This window comes from Hordeum vulgare, chromosome 5H (assembly GCF_904849725.1).
Source record: "Hordeum vulgare subsp. vulgare chromosome 5H, MorexV3_pseudomolecules_assembly, whole genome shotgun sequence".
Taxonomy (NCBI): domain Eukaryota; kingdom Viridiplantae; phylum Streptophyta; class Magnoliopsida; order Poales; family Poaceae; genus Hordeum; species Hordeum vulgare.
Window position 1 is genome coordinate 150,475,864 of NC_058522.1, and position 11,888 is coordinate 150,487,751.

At 50.8% G+C, this 11,888-nt stretch overlaps 1 protein-coding gene across 2 annotated transcripts; it reads right to left on the minus strand.

Moving 5' to 3' along the window:
* Window positions 1–4,880: 4,880 nt before the first annotated feature.
* Window positions 4,881–11,559, minus strand: LOC123397081 (probable WRKY transcription factor 4). Of its 2 annotated transcripts, none has more exons than XM_045091768.1 (4): window positions 10,988–11,559; window positions 9,287–9,948; window positions 9,070–9,210; window positions 4,881–5,132 (listed from the first exon to the last, which is right to left on the minus strand). In XM_045091768.1, exons 1-4 carry the CDS (start codon window positions 11,384–11,386, stop codon window positions 5,084–5,086), a joined length of 1,251 nt encoding a protein of 416 aa, XP_044947703.1. In that variant the 5' UTR covers window positions 11,387–11,559; the 3' UTR covers window positions 4,881–5,083. The 2 variants fall into 2 exon arrangements, with proteins under 2 accessions (XP_044947703.1, XP_044947702.1); XM_045091767.1 differs by lacking the exon at window positions 4,881–5,132 and adding an exon at window positions 5,215–5,908 and having other exon boundaries at window positions 10,988–11,544.
* Between the last annotated feature and the right edge of the window lie 329 nt (window positions 11,560–11,888).

Consider the following 11,888-nt stretch of genomic DNA (forward strand, 5'->3'; position numbering starts at 1 on the left):
ACCTCGGTGCAGGACTTCGCCGACCGCTTCCAGACGTTGGCCTGCCATGCGCCTGACGTCACGGCTCGCCAACGAGCCGAGCTCTTCGTCGGCGGCCTTCCCGACCACATCCGCATCGACGTCGAGATGCGCGACCCCCAGGACCTGCAGACGGCCATGTATTACGCACGCGCGTACGAGCAGCGCGCCAACGCCCTGCAGCAGGCGTTCCCGGGCCGCGGCACGCGTCCCCCACCCCGCCCCGCCCCAGCGGCCGCCACCCCGACACGCCCCGCCCTGCCGGCCGCTACTGCGGCTGCCCCCGCGCCGACACGCACCTTCCGGCGCTTGACGTCGGCCGAGCAGCTTGAGTGGCGCCGCAAGGGCCTGTGCTTCAACTGCGACGAGCCGTATGCGTCGGGTTATACGTGTGCCCGCCTGTTCTACTTGGAGACCGTCGACGACAGGGAGGTGGAGGCCCTCACCGTGGAGCTCAACGCCGCCACACTCTCCGAGGCCGGCGTCACGACCTACGGGCCGGTCGACGCGACCGCCTTCGTCGTCTCCCTTCATGCCATGGCTGGCATCAAGACGGCAAAGACGATGCTGCCTCCGGTGACGATCAACGGGGAGCGTCTCACCGCGCTCGTGGACACGGGTTCGACGCACAACTTCCTGTCCGGGGACGCCATGCGCCGCCTCGCACTCCAACCGGCGGGCTCAGAGAAGTTCAGCGTCACCGTCGCCAACGGGGACCGCCTTGCTTGCCAGGGGGTGGCGCGGCAGGTTCCCGTCCTCATCGGCGACGAGCCGTTCTCCATCGACTGCGTCCGCATCGACCTGGGCTGCTACGACTTCATCCTCGGCATCGACTTCCTGTCCACTCTCGGCCCCATCCTTTGGGACCTCAATGTGTTGTCCCTCATCTTCTGGCATGAGGGCGGCCGTCGCGTTCAGTGGACAGGCATCGGCGGCTCCGGCGTCGTGACTCCACAGCTCCAGTTGATGGCGGCCGCACTGGGCGAGGCGCATCCCCTCTTGGCCGACCTCCTGCAGCAGCACAGCGACATCTTCGACGAGCCACAGGGCCTCCCTCCCGCGCGGCCCTGTGACCACCGCATCCACCTGCTGCCGGACACGGCACCTATAGCCGTGCGTCCGTACCGGTACCCTCAGCTGCAGAAAGACGAGCTCGAGCGTCAGGTGGCGGTCATGCTCGCACAGGGCATCATCCGGATTTCGACATTGTCGTTCTCCGCCCCGGTGCTCCTTGTGCGCAAGCCCGACGGCACATGGCGCTTCTGCATCGACTACCGCGCCCTCAACGCCCTGACGTCCAAGGACAAGTTCCCCATCCCCGTCGTGGATGAGCTACACGGAGCGCGCTTCTTCACCAAGCTCGACCTTCGCTCGGGCTACCATCAGGTGCACACGCACCCTGACGACATCGAGAAGACGGCGTTCCGCACTCACCATGGCCACTTCGAGTTCCTGGTGATGCCGTTCGGCCTCTCCAACGCGCCGGCGACCTTCCAGGCCCTGATGAACGACGTGCTCAGCCCATACTTGCGTCGCTTTGTGCTTGTTTTCTTTGATGACATTCTCATCTACAGTGCATCTTGGGCGGAGCACCTACAACACGTGGCCATCATCTTCAACGAGCTTCGAGCGCATCGTCTTCACCTCAAGCGCTCGAAGTGCTCGTTCGGCACGACCTCCGTCGCGTACCTAGGGCACGTCATCTCGACGGACGGGGTAGCGATGGACGCGGACAAGGTCGTCGCCGTCGCCGCGCGGCCGATCCCGCGGGCGCTCCGCGGCTTCTGGGGCCTCGCCGGCTACTACCGGAAGTACATCCGGGACTTCGGCCTCATCACCGCGCCACTGACGCGTCTCCTTCGACGCGACGCCTTCTCCTGGGACGAGGAGGCGACTACGGCATTCGAGGCTCTCCAGCGGGCGCTCACGACGGGACCCGTCCTCCAGATGCCGGACTTTGATATGCCGTTCATGGTGGACTGCGACGCCTCTGCATCGGCTTCGGCGCCGTCCTCCACCAGGGCGAGGGACCGCTCGCCTTCTTCAGCCGCCCCTTCGCCGCTCGCCATCACAAGCTCGCGGCCTACGAGCGCGAGCTTATTGGGCTGGTTCAGGCGGTGCGCCACTGGCGGCCTTATCTTTGGGGCCCGTCATTCCGTGTGCGCACGGACCACTACAGCCTCAAGTTCTTGCTGGACCAGCGCCTCTCCACAGTTCCGCAACACCAGTGGATCAGCAAGCTCTTTGGCTTCGACTTCACTGTTGAGTACCGCCCCGGCCGTCTCAACACGGTCGCCGACGCCTTGTCCCGCCGCGACACTGAGGATGTCGCAGACGACGTCACCATGGCTGGCACTATCATGTGCATTCGCTCCGGGCCATCTTTCGCCTTCATCGACGACATTCGCCGGGCAATTTCGACGGCCGTGGACGCCCAGGGCCTGCGCCAGCGCCTTGACGCCGGCGAGCTGGACGCGCCCTGGCGCTTGGACGAGGGGCTGCTCCTACATGGCCGCCGCATCTTCGTGCCCGACCATGGCGACCTGCGCCACCAGGTCCTGACCTTGGCGCACTCTGCAGGGCACGAGGGTGTGCAGAAGACTCTCCATCGTCTCTGTGCTGATTTTTACATCCCCGGTGATGGCGCGATGGTCCGCGACTGGGTGCGGTCGTGCGTGACGTGCTAGCGGAACAAGACGGAGACACTACGACCCACGGGTCTACTGCAGCCGCTGGACGTACCCTCCCAGGTGTGGGTGGATATTTCCATGGACTTCATCGAGGGCCTTCCCAAGGTGGGCGGCAAGTCCGTCATCCTCACGGTGGTTGACCGCTTCTCCAAGTACGCGCACTTCATCGCCCTGGGTCATCCATATACAGCCACCTCCGTGGCGCGGGCCTTCTTCGACGGCATCGTCCGCCTCCACGGTTTTCCGTCGTCCATCGTCGGCGATCGTGATCCCGTGTTCACGGGACATGTCTGGCGGGATCTCTTTCGACTGGCGGGCGTGAAGCTCCGCATGAGCACGGCGTTCCATCCTCAGACAGACGGCCAATCCGAGGTGGTCAACAAGGTGATCGCCATGTACCTGCGCTGTGTTACTGGTGATCGTCCACGAGCTTGGGTGGACTGGTTGGCGTGGGCGGAGTACTGCTACAACACCTCCTATCACTCTGCCCTGCGCACCACGCCTTTCGAGGTGGTCTACGGGCGCCCACCTCCGGCGATGCTCCCTTACGAGCCTGGGACGGCTCGGTCCGAGACGGCGGGCGACTTACTCCGCACCCGCGACGACATTCTGGCTGAGGCACGCCAGCGTCTTCTCCAAGCACAGCAGCTGGCTCGGAAGTACTACGATGCTCATCATCGCGAGGCGGAGTTCACGGTGGGCGATTGGGTGTGGCTGCGCCTCCTCCACAGGACCACGCAGTCTCTGGACCCGCGCTCCAAGCGCAAATTGGGACCTTGCTACGCCGGTCCCTTTCGTGTGCTGGAGCGTGTCGGCACACTCGCATACCGCTTGGAGCTGCCAGCTGGTTCTCGCCTCGACGACGTCTTCCATGTCGGCTTATTGAAGGCCTACCGCGGGGACGCTCCTGCAGCGACGCCGGCCCTTCCTCCTACTTCGGATGGCCGCCTCCTTCCAGCTTCCGCACAGGTGGCGAAGGTGCTGCAGGCGCAACAGCGTCGCGGCGTCTGGCATGTCTTGGTACAGTGGACCGGCCTGCCAGAGGAGGAAGCGACTTGGGAGAAGTCGACGATTTCCGCCAGCAGTTTCCAGATGTTCAGCTCGAGGACGAGCTGCTTGAGAAGGCGGGAGAGATGTTATGACCGGTACAACGTACCAACGGAGGAGGCCCAATGGACAGGGTTAATTACGGGCTTAGCCCAAGTTATCTTACCTATCTTAGAGTCCAAGTTAGAGTCCAAGTTATCTAGGGTTTAGTGGAGGTTGTCCTCCTATATAAACACATGTACCCCTTCGATATTAAGCAGACAATAAACAGTATATTCTGTTGTCGTCTCCCTCAGGAGACGAGACGAGAGCCCCAAACCCTAGCCGCCTCTCTCTCTCTCTCTCACGCCGCGACGGCGCCCAACCGTCGGCGCCGGCGTCCCCAACCTCGCAGCCCGCACTTCCACCCCTACAACCTACGTCCGAGACCTGATAGAACCCTAGCCTCTACCATTGCAACTGATAAAAATATATTCATGACCCGTGGAAACGCACGGGCATTATACTAGTGGAGCAATGGAGGAAAGAAAAGTGTTTGTGGTTCTAGCCTCGTTGTAGTACTAGGACTTCACATTACCCCAGATGGATTTGCTACCCAGATTGCCCTTCAAGTGAGTTCAAGATGTGACAGGGTACTAGTACCAGTACACATACCGGCTAGAAATGGACATGATATTTTTTATTTAAAAATCAACATGATATACTTTTAGTAAGCGAGACTACACTCTGATTTCCAACAGAAAATTGGAAAATGTCCTAGCTTGGAACTTGAAGATTCTATCATTCACGAATCCTACTTGAACGTGAAGCATGGTAATACTCCTACATTATCTTCTTTTTTCCTTTTTCGAAATGGAGGCAAAAGCTTTTAGCCAAAGTAAACTTGAACGTGAAGCATGGCTGAGAAAGCCAACATCTACGACTCAGTGAAATAAGCAATTAGACATCACTGCCTACGGTAGGGTAAAATGTCCTTGTCAAATTCCATTCTGGAATCATTCATGGAGGGTATGACCTGATGTTTCTTCGCAACGGTTCAAGATCAACCAAACCAAAGCAAACAGTAGTACGTACTACGTGAGAATTCTGACTAGATGCAGCAACGCCAGACTAGGACTTTCTGGCTGATACTGAAAGCGACGTGCATTTCCAATGCCAAACAGCGATATGATTTGAAATATCCCACATAGCATTTTGCCTTCTTGGTTAGGCCACGAAAAAGGGAAAAGTGTCAAAGTTGAGAAAAAAAGGCGGAGCACCTCATATGATTGCGGGGCAACAGAATTTCTGCAACAGATTCAGAGCCTGTCTACAAGTAGCACCTTCAGCTATACAGCGAGCCCAGAATAACTTCTTCTTTTTCCCGATAGAAGGAGCCTGAAATAAATTACAAAAGTTTTTAATTTTACCAAATCAAACAGCTATACACTATGTGGAGCCGAATGATGAAAAAAAAAAGTTATCCAGATAACCCCTTCCATATACCAGTTTCATCTTTGACAAATTATTACAACAAACATATATAGAATACAAGAAATCATCTGTACATTCACTTCTCCTTTGAATCTTATTACAATACAAACAATAACATGTTGGGGAATATGTAACCAAGCGAGCATGTATACAACTGACCCATCTACAAATCATAAACAAGTATGACTATCTGGTAATATACTGCATTTGCGTCAATTTTGGCAATTCCATTCTGCTGTGTAGTATGAGAAATTCCGTGTATCTGTGGGAAAACTGCAAATGATGCTAACGTTATATTATTTGACAGCATGAATGTCTGGAGCGATATCCTCTCATGCAATCCTTTGCCAGAATAAAGTCAACCAAACACCACCGCGGCAACTCAGTAGCCAGGGCCCAGAGTTTATTCTTCCCTTTTAAACTGCAAGACCCCAATCTGACCCTGGTTAATGTTGCCGAGGTCTGTTCTTGCATGCGAAGCTTGATTGCTAGACATGCTGTTCTGCCCTTTCTGTTGTGCCCGGTTGGAATTTCCTCCATTCTGGTTGCTGCCCCTACCAACCGGTGGTTCATGGTTATGTTTTCCTTCATAAGTTGTAATGACAGCCTTTGGGTCTGACGAGGCCCTCTCAATGTGCTTCCTAACATTGCACGCAGCAAACGTGCACTTATAGTAACTCCTATAAGTAGAGAGAGAATGAGATCATGTAGGCAAAACATGAAACAAGCAAAGCACTAACCACATGCATCGCATATGACCAAATGGTCTGATTAAGTCAACAGGATGCGCATAAAGAGGAACGTATTTTCTACACAAATGATTATGCTTCAGACACAATAGTATATTTAGATGCAGCCATGTTGTTTTTCCTTTCAGGAAAATGTCATTTCACAAAAACTAGAGTAAGTCATGAGGATGTTCCTTTCGCTTTTGAATGTCTTCTGTTATCCACTACATCAATGAACAGCGACTTCTACTATATTTGCTTTCTCTTTTCACTTTATCTCTCTCTACCTTTTGCGCAGCTACATTTATAGCACATATTTCATGACCTATATTTCTGAATATTTTGGTATTTCTGATCATCTCAAAATAAGCAATGATGATGTTGAGTAAAGCTCAGGTTTTTCCATGATATCGTTCTATTGGAGATATCACAGAAATGTCAAATAATTCACCGAAACAATTACACCCCGTTTGGATGTCTGTATTTGGGCCTTGTAATGGATTTGGTATTCCAAAAATACAGATTCAGCTGTTTGGGTTGTAACTGGAAATACCAGTCTGAAATCTTTTCAATACAGGCGCTGAATATCTCGTATGAGAAGAGCCCTCCCACGATACAGAGGCTAGCCCCTCCGATTTCGCTGGAATCAGCCTCCCCCGCAAAAGAAAACGATTCACTCGCCCGAGCCCAGTCGCTTTCCTCGCTTGACCAGGGGAAACCCTTTCCCCCACCCCGTGACAGGAGCCGGCGGCCCTCAAGCAACCTCGACGGCGGCACGTAGGTGTGCTCCCCTCGCCAGCCCTTCTCCTCCTGCTCCCCCGTCGCCGCAGCTCCATCCCCGCCGCTGCAGCTCCATCCCTGCCGCCACCGCAGTTCCATCCCCGCCGTCGCAGCTCCATCCCCGCCACCACCACAACCTCAAATCCTTCTGGATTTGGCCGCTGGCAGAGCTCCATCTCCGGCGTCGATCTACCTCTCCAGCAGAGCCCCTTCTTCTCCTCCTCCTCTGTCCTTGGCCGCCGGCAGAGCCCCTTCTTCTTCTACTCTGCCAGCCCACCTCCTCCTCTGTCCCCTTCTTCTTCTCCTCCTCTGTCCCCTTCTTCTTGTACTTTACTAACCTATGTTGTATATTCATATGCAGATTGATTTGGCCACCACGAGGCAGGTTTAAGGTAAAAAAATCATGCTTTTCTATGTCCATTCAGATGTTGATTATGTGATGTTGTGTCCTGCTGATGTGATGATTGATATTTCTTATTTTTCTATATCAATTGATTTGCTGAATGTGTGATGTCGTGCATGTGTGAATAATTTTCTATTTTTTGCTATATATTCATCCAGTTGTATTCACACATATGTACAATTTTTGGTTGTATGCACATAGTAATGCTGCTATGCAATTCCATAGTTTGACATCCAAACAAGATTCTGTATTGAAACCTGAGTAAGATTCCACGAGCCAATTCAACAAACACCCAAACAATCGAATTCGTATTATGTCCATTACAGTTTCCTGGCTGAATTGGAATTGAAACCAATTCAATACAGAGACCTCCAATACAGACATCCAAACAAAGTGTTAGGGTTATTTTGCAATTTAAGTAACAAACTGACACCTAGTATGGATACAATAGCATGGGTCAGACAAATGAGAAAACCTATGATTTAGTATTTAGTGAAATCTAATTGTTGCAGAGGTTATGCCCTGAGTACAATAAAAATGTTGGAAAACAATGGCAGTGCTACTCAGGAGAGCAAAGAGTATGACGAAACCTGCAAACTCAGCAGGATAATACCAACCATATCAAATTTAATAAAAGCCTGACACTGGCCCAGGTTTTGACCAAGCAAGTTCTTTACACTCCCCCAAATACTGCAGTTGACGGGATAAACTCCAGTCTATTTTTTATTTTGATTTAGCCGACTCCCCAAAAGCTTCAATACCATTTACTTAACCCCCTAGCTTGGTTTTAGACCTATGGTGTTACTGACATGGACAAATGGAACATAGTGTGCCTACACAGCAGCCATGTGGCTGATTTTTATGACGTAGCATCACACGTGACAATGACGTCATCAACTGTAGCAGTGTAGCGTCGATTTGAACTCATGTCCTACAACTCTGGCAGACTGCGACCACCCCTTTCCTTCTATTCCGAAGATGCTCCAGCGGATGTAAGGCCCCGCGCCACCACTAAACTGGTCGCTGCACCACAAAAGGGACGTGGGAGAAGAGAAGAGAATAGATGGTGCCACATGGACTTCGAAATGGTGATGTGAACGTAGCATTGCACATGACCTGTTTCTCTTACGTACACATTGCACTCCTTTTATCTTTTTATCTTATGTACACATTGCTGATGTAGCATTGCATAACCTGTTTTTTACTTTAACATTTCTGGCTATACTCATTTCGGATATCAACCGCATCAGAAGTTTATTAAAGCGATGTGCCTTCAGGTAATAACTACTCCCTCCATTCCAAAATATAAGACCTTTTAGGCCTTGTTCGGTTCCTCCAAAATTGAAGGGGTTTGGAGGGGATTGTGAGGGATTAAATTCCCTACAAGTCAAATTCCACCTCAATCCTCTCCAATCCTCTTCAATCCCCTCCTCGATGGGATTAACCGAACAAGCCCTTAGAGATTTCACTACAGATTACATACGGATGTATATAGACATATTTTAGAGTGTAGATTCACTTATTTTTCTCCGTATGTAGACCATAGTGAAATCTCTAAAAGGTCTTATATTTAGGAACGGAGGGTAGTAAAAACGACTAAGGAATCATGCTATATGAAATGAGATGTGAATTCTTGCTTTAGGGAAGTGAACTTGTGCCGCATACCTTCCGACTTGTTTGGGTAAGTAAAGCATGCAAGGTTGAACAAAAATAAATAACCTCAAATTTCTGAAGGCATGCATCGGATCATATATAATACTGTAAGTGAATATAGGTGATGAATACCTCAAATAACAGAACACATGAAGTTGAATTAGTGTGCATGGCCTGTGGGTTGTGATTTTTCTTTTTGACTAAAGTGGGCCGTGATTCATGGGCTATATGTTAGTATTTGAGTAAACAACTAACAGCGAAAAGTGTAAGGACAAACCTTGGATGAGGATTTCCTTTGACCACCTTCTGGCCATACTTGCGCCATCTATAACCATCGTCCAAAAGGTCAACCTCACTGGTTGTTTGTACAATGATCTTAGACTCTGTAAGAGCCTTCTGTGAGGAAATTTGTATATTCCTACACAATGGAAGAATTAATTTTAATAACGCGACAATCAAATAAAGAGTGGATGATAATTGACAGCTAACAGCACCTTCTTTTGCAGTGACTCTCTCTATCATCAATCTCATTTGGCCGAGATTCACCATCATCCTTATCATCTCCATCACTTAAACCAGATAATTGTTCAGACATTCCATATACAGCTTCCTGATCTCTCCTAACGCCTGACAACCCAGATGCTGTGTCATTGGATTGCTCATTTTGCTCGGCTGCTGAAGAGCTGCCATCTTTTGCCCGCTTATTTGGTGGACGTTGGTGATTGTGTTTTCCCTTATATATTATCTCAGATATTTGGCCATCTTCTGCGTGCTCTACTTTTTTCTTCACAGGACAACTGGGATGAGTACATTTGTAGTAGCTCCTTGGGCAATCACTGCCCTTCACCACCTTCTGACCATACTTCCGCCAATTATAGCCATCATCAGCAGGCTTATCAACTGGGGCAGGAACTTGGTACCTGTGAGAAGCCTCAGCAGATTGGAAGACTGCATGCTCATTGTTCGATATGGTTGTCGCCATCTCTGACATCTCTGCAACATTGGCTGCAGAGCTCATATTCTGTAGAGCTCCAGATGATGTTGCAGCTGCTGAAAACGATGGCTGTTCAGTGTGATCAAACATTCTGAGTGGAGAATGGCTTGCTTGGGCTGTGACTTGGGCAAGAGCCTGTTGATGCGACATGCCGAAACCCCCCTGTAAAATTAAGTAAAATATGGGCCCATTTTTTGTTGTGAAATAAACCTGATGCTCCAGACTTCAGGAAAGTGCAGAATGAAATGATATAAGAGTTGACTGTTCGTCACAATGAAATGGTGAATTATATACCATGTTGATAGTGAATGTGCTAAGCTGAGAACTTGTACAAAACAAGCTAAAATTTGAAGTACAAAACGTCCAAATGGAACAACTACATTCAACCCGCGTCAGCCATTGTGAACAACGAACACTAAAAAAGAAGTACCCGTACTATGACAATGGCTCTACTCTCCAAAGAAATGGGCGAAGGATCCTATCAGTTATCAACAGGTTAGGACCATCAAAAGCTAGAAGCTAACGATAACGTCTCACCGGAACTTTCTCTTGTCCCATCGGTATCAAGTATCAAGCTATCATGCCAACTTGTAACTGAATCATACTGGGGATAGGCTAGTAGTACACTTATTGATACTAGCACAGAAATGCGGTGAATCACCGCTTGCTGCATCTGAAATGTCGAGAAACATTATCTCTCATTGGTAGGTTAAGGTTCTTCGTTGCACCAGAATGCAGCAAATATAAGGTGAAGTACCGTTATGCATTATCTATATGGGACAGATAAGTAAACTGCATGTTGTCACCTCACTGGAAGTAGTAGGGCAACATCTCAAAAAAAAAAAAAAGTAGTAGAGCAATTGTTAAATTGCCACATCTAGAAGCTCCAGATTCCCTAATTCATACTAGTACCGCAAAACACCATGGAAGATGAGTAGAGGATTCTCAGATTTGCACTCACGTCATGACAGAAGAAATGACAGGAAGCTTAACGAACCGACGAGGCCGATGAAGTTCGAATTAACAGCTCTACAAGGCAATGAAGGGGAAACATGCTCTACGACTTACTACAATCTAAGAACCTGCTGCAGTGGTATAAAGATTAAGGAAAGTTTCCATAAGCCTCGGAAAGAGAGGGGCCAAGAGCTAAAAATCCAATCACGGCAGCAAAAGTGTATGAAATGGTGTACGTAGTAGGTACCATGGCCGGCGAGAAGATTAGACCGGGGGAGTCGAAAAAGCCGGAGGGGCTGAGGCCGGGAGGCACGGTGAAAACAGCTGCCCCGGCCGGCGGTGCCACAGACAGCGCCGGCCCTGCCCTGGCGACCCCGCCTCTCCCTCTCTCCTGCTGCTGATGCGGAGGCGGTTGCGAGAGGGAACCGATGAGGAGCTGGGTGAAGCTGGTGGCCCCCGCGCCAGACGAGGCACCGCTGCCGCCGCCGCCGCCGGCGTCGGCGTCGGCGTCGGAGGGGAAGAGCGCGGAGGCGAGGGTGAGCGGGCCGGGGCTGGCGTCGCCGGTGCCGGAGAAGAGCGACTCCCCGGTGGAGCGCGGGGGCAGGGACAGACGCGGGCGCGGCGGTGGGGGCGGGCGCGCGGACATGGTCGCGGGAGCCCCGGTGGCTGTGGGGAGAGAGAGAAACACAAGGGATTGGTTTGATCCCCGTCTTGGTTCCTGGCGTTGACTTCGGTTGGAGGTTCTGGTTTTGGGTTGCCCTTGACCTTTTGTTCCCGATGCAAGGAAGCAAGCAAGGAAGAAGAGACGGAGGGAAACTGGACTCTTTTTTCTTCTTTGTTTCGCTCCTTTCGTCACAAAATAATTTTAATCTGTGGGAGCTCAAGCTATCAAATCGAATCAAAAAAACATATCAAGTTTGTTTTTTTCAATTCCATGTTGTTCGGTGATTTTGCTTTCGACCCGTTATTTTTCAGTTTTTTCAACTAAAACAACACAAACACAGTGATGCCTTCCGGCCAAATCAAGCTGTAAGTGGGACGCTAAGCGGATGCCCACATTGTGTTAAGTGGAATATCCGTCAAAACAAAACCCGTATAATGTTAAGCGGGTATGTGATTTTAATAGGATAGCCCATATTCCGCTACTG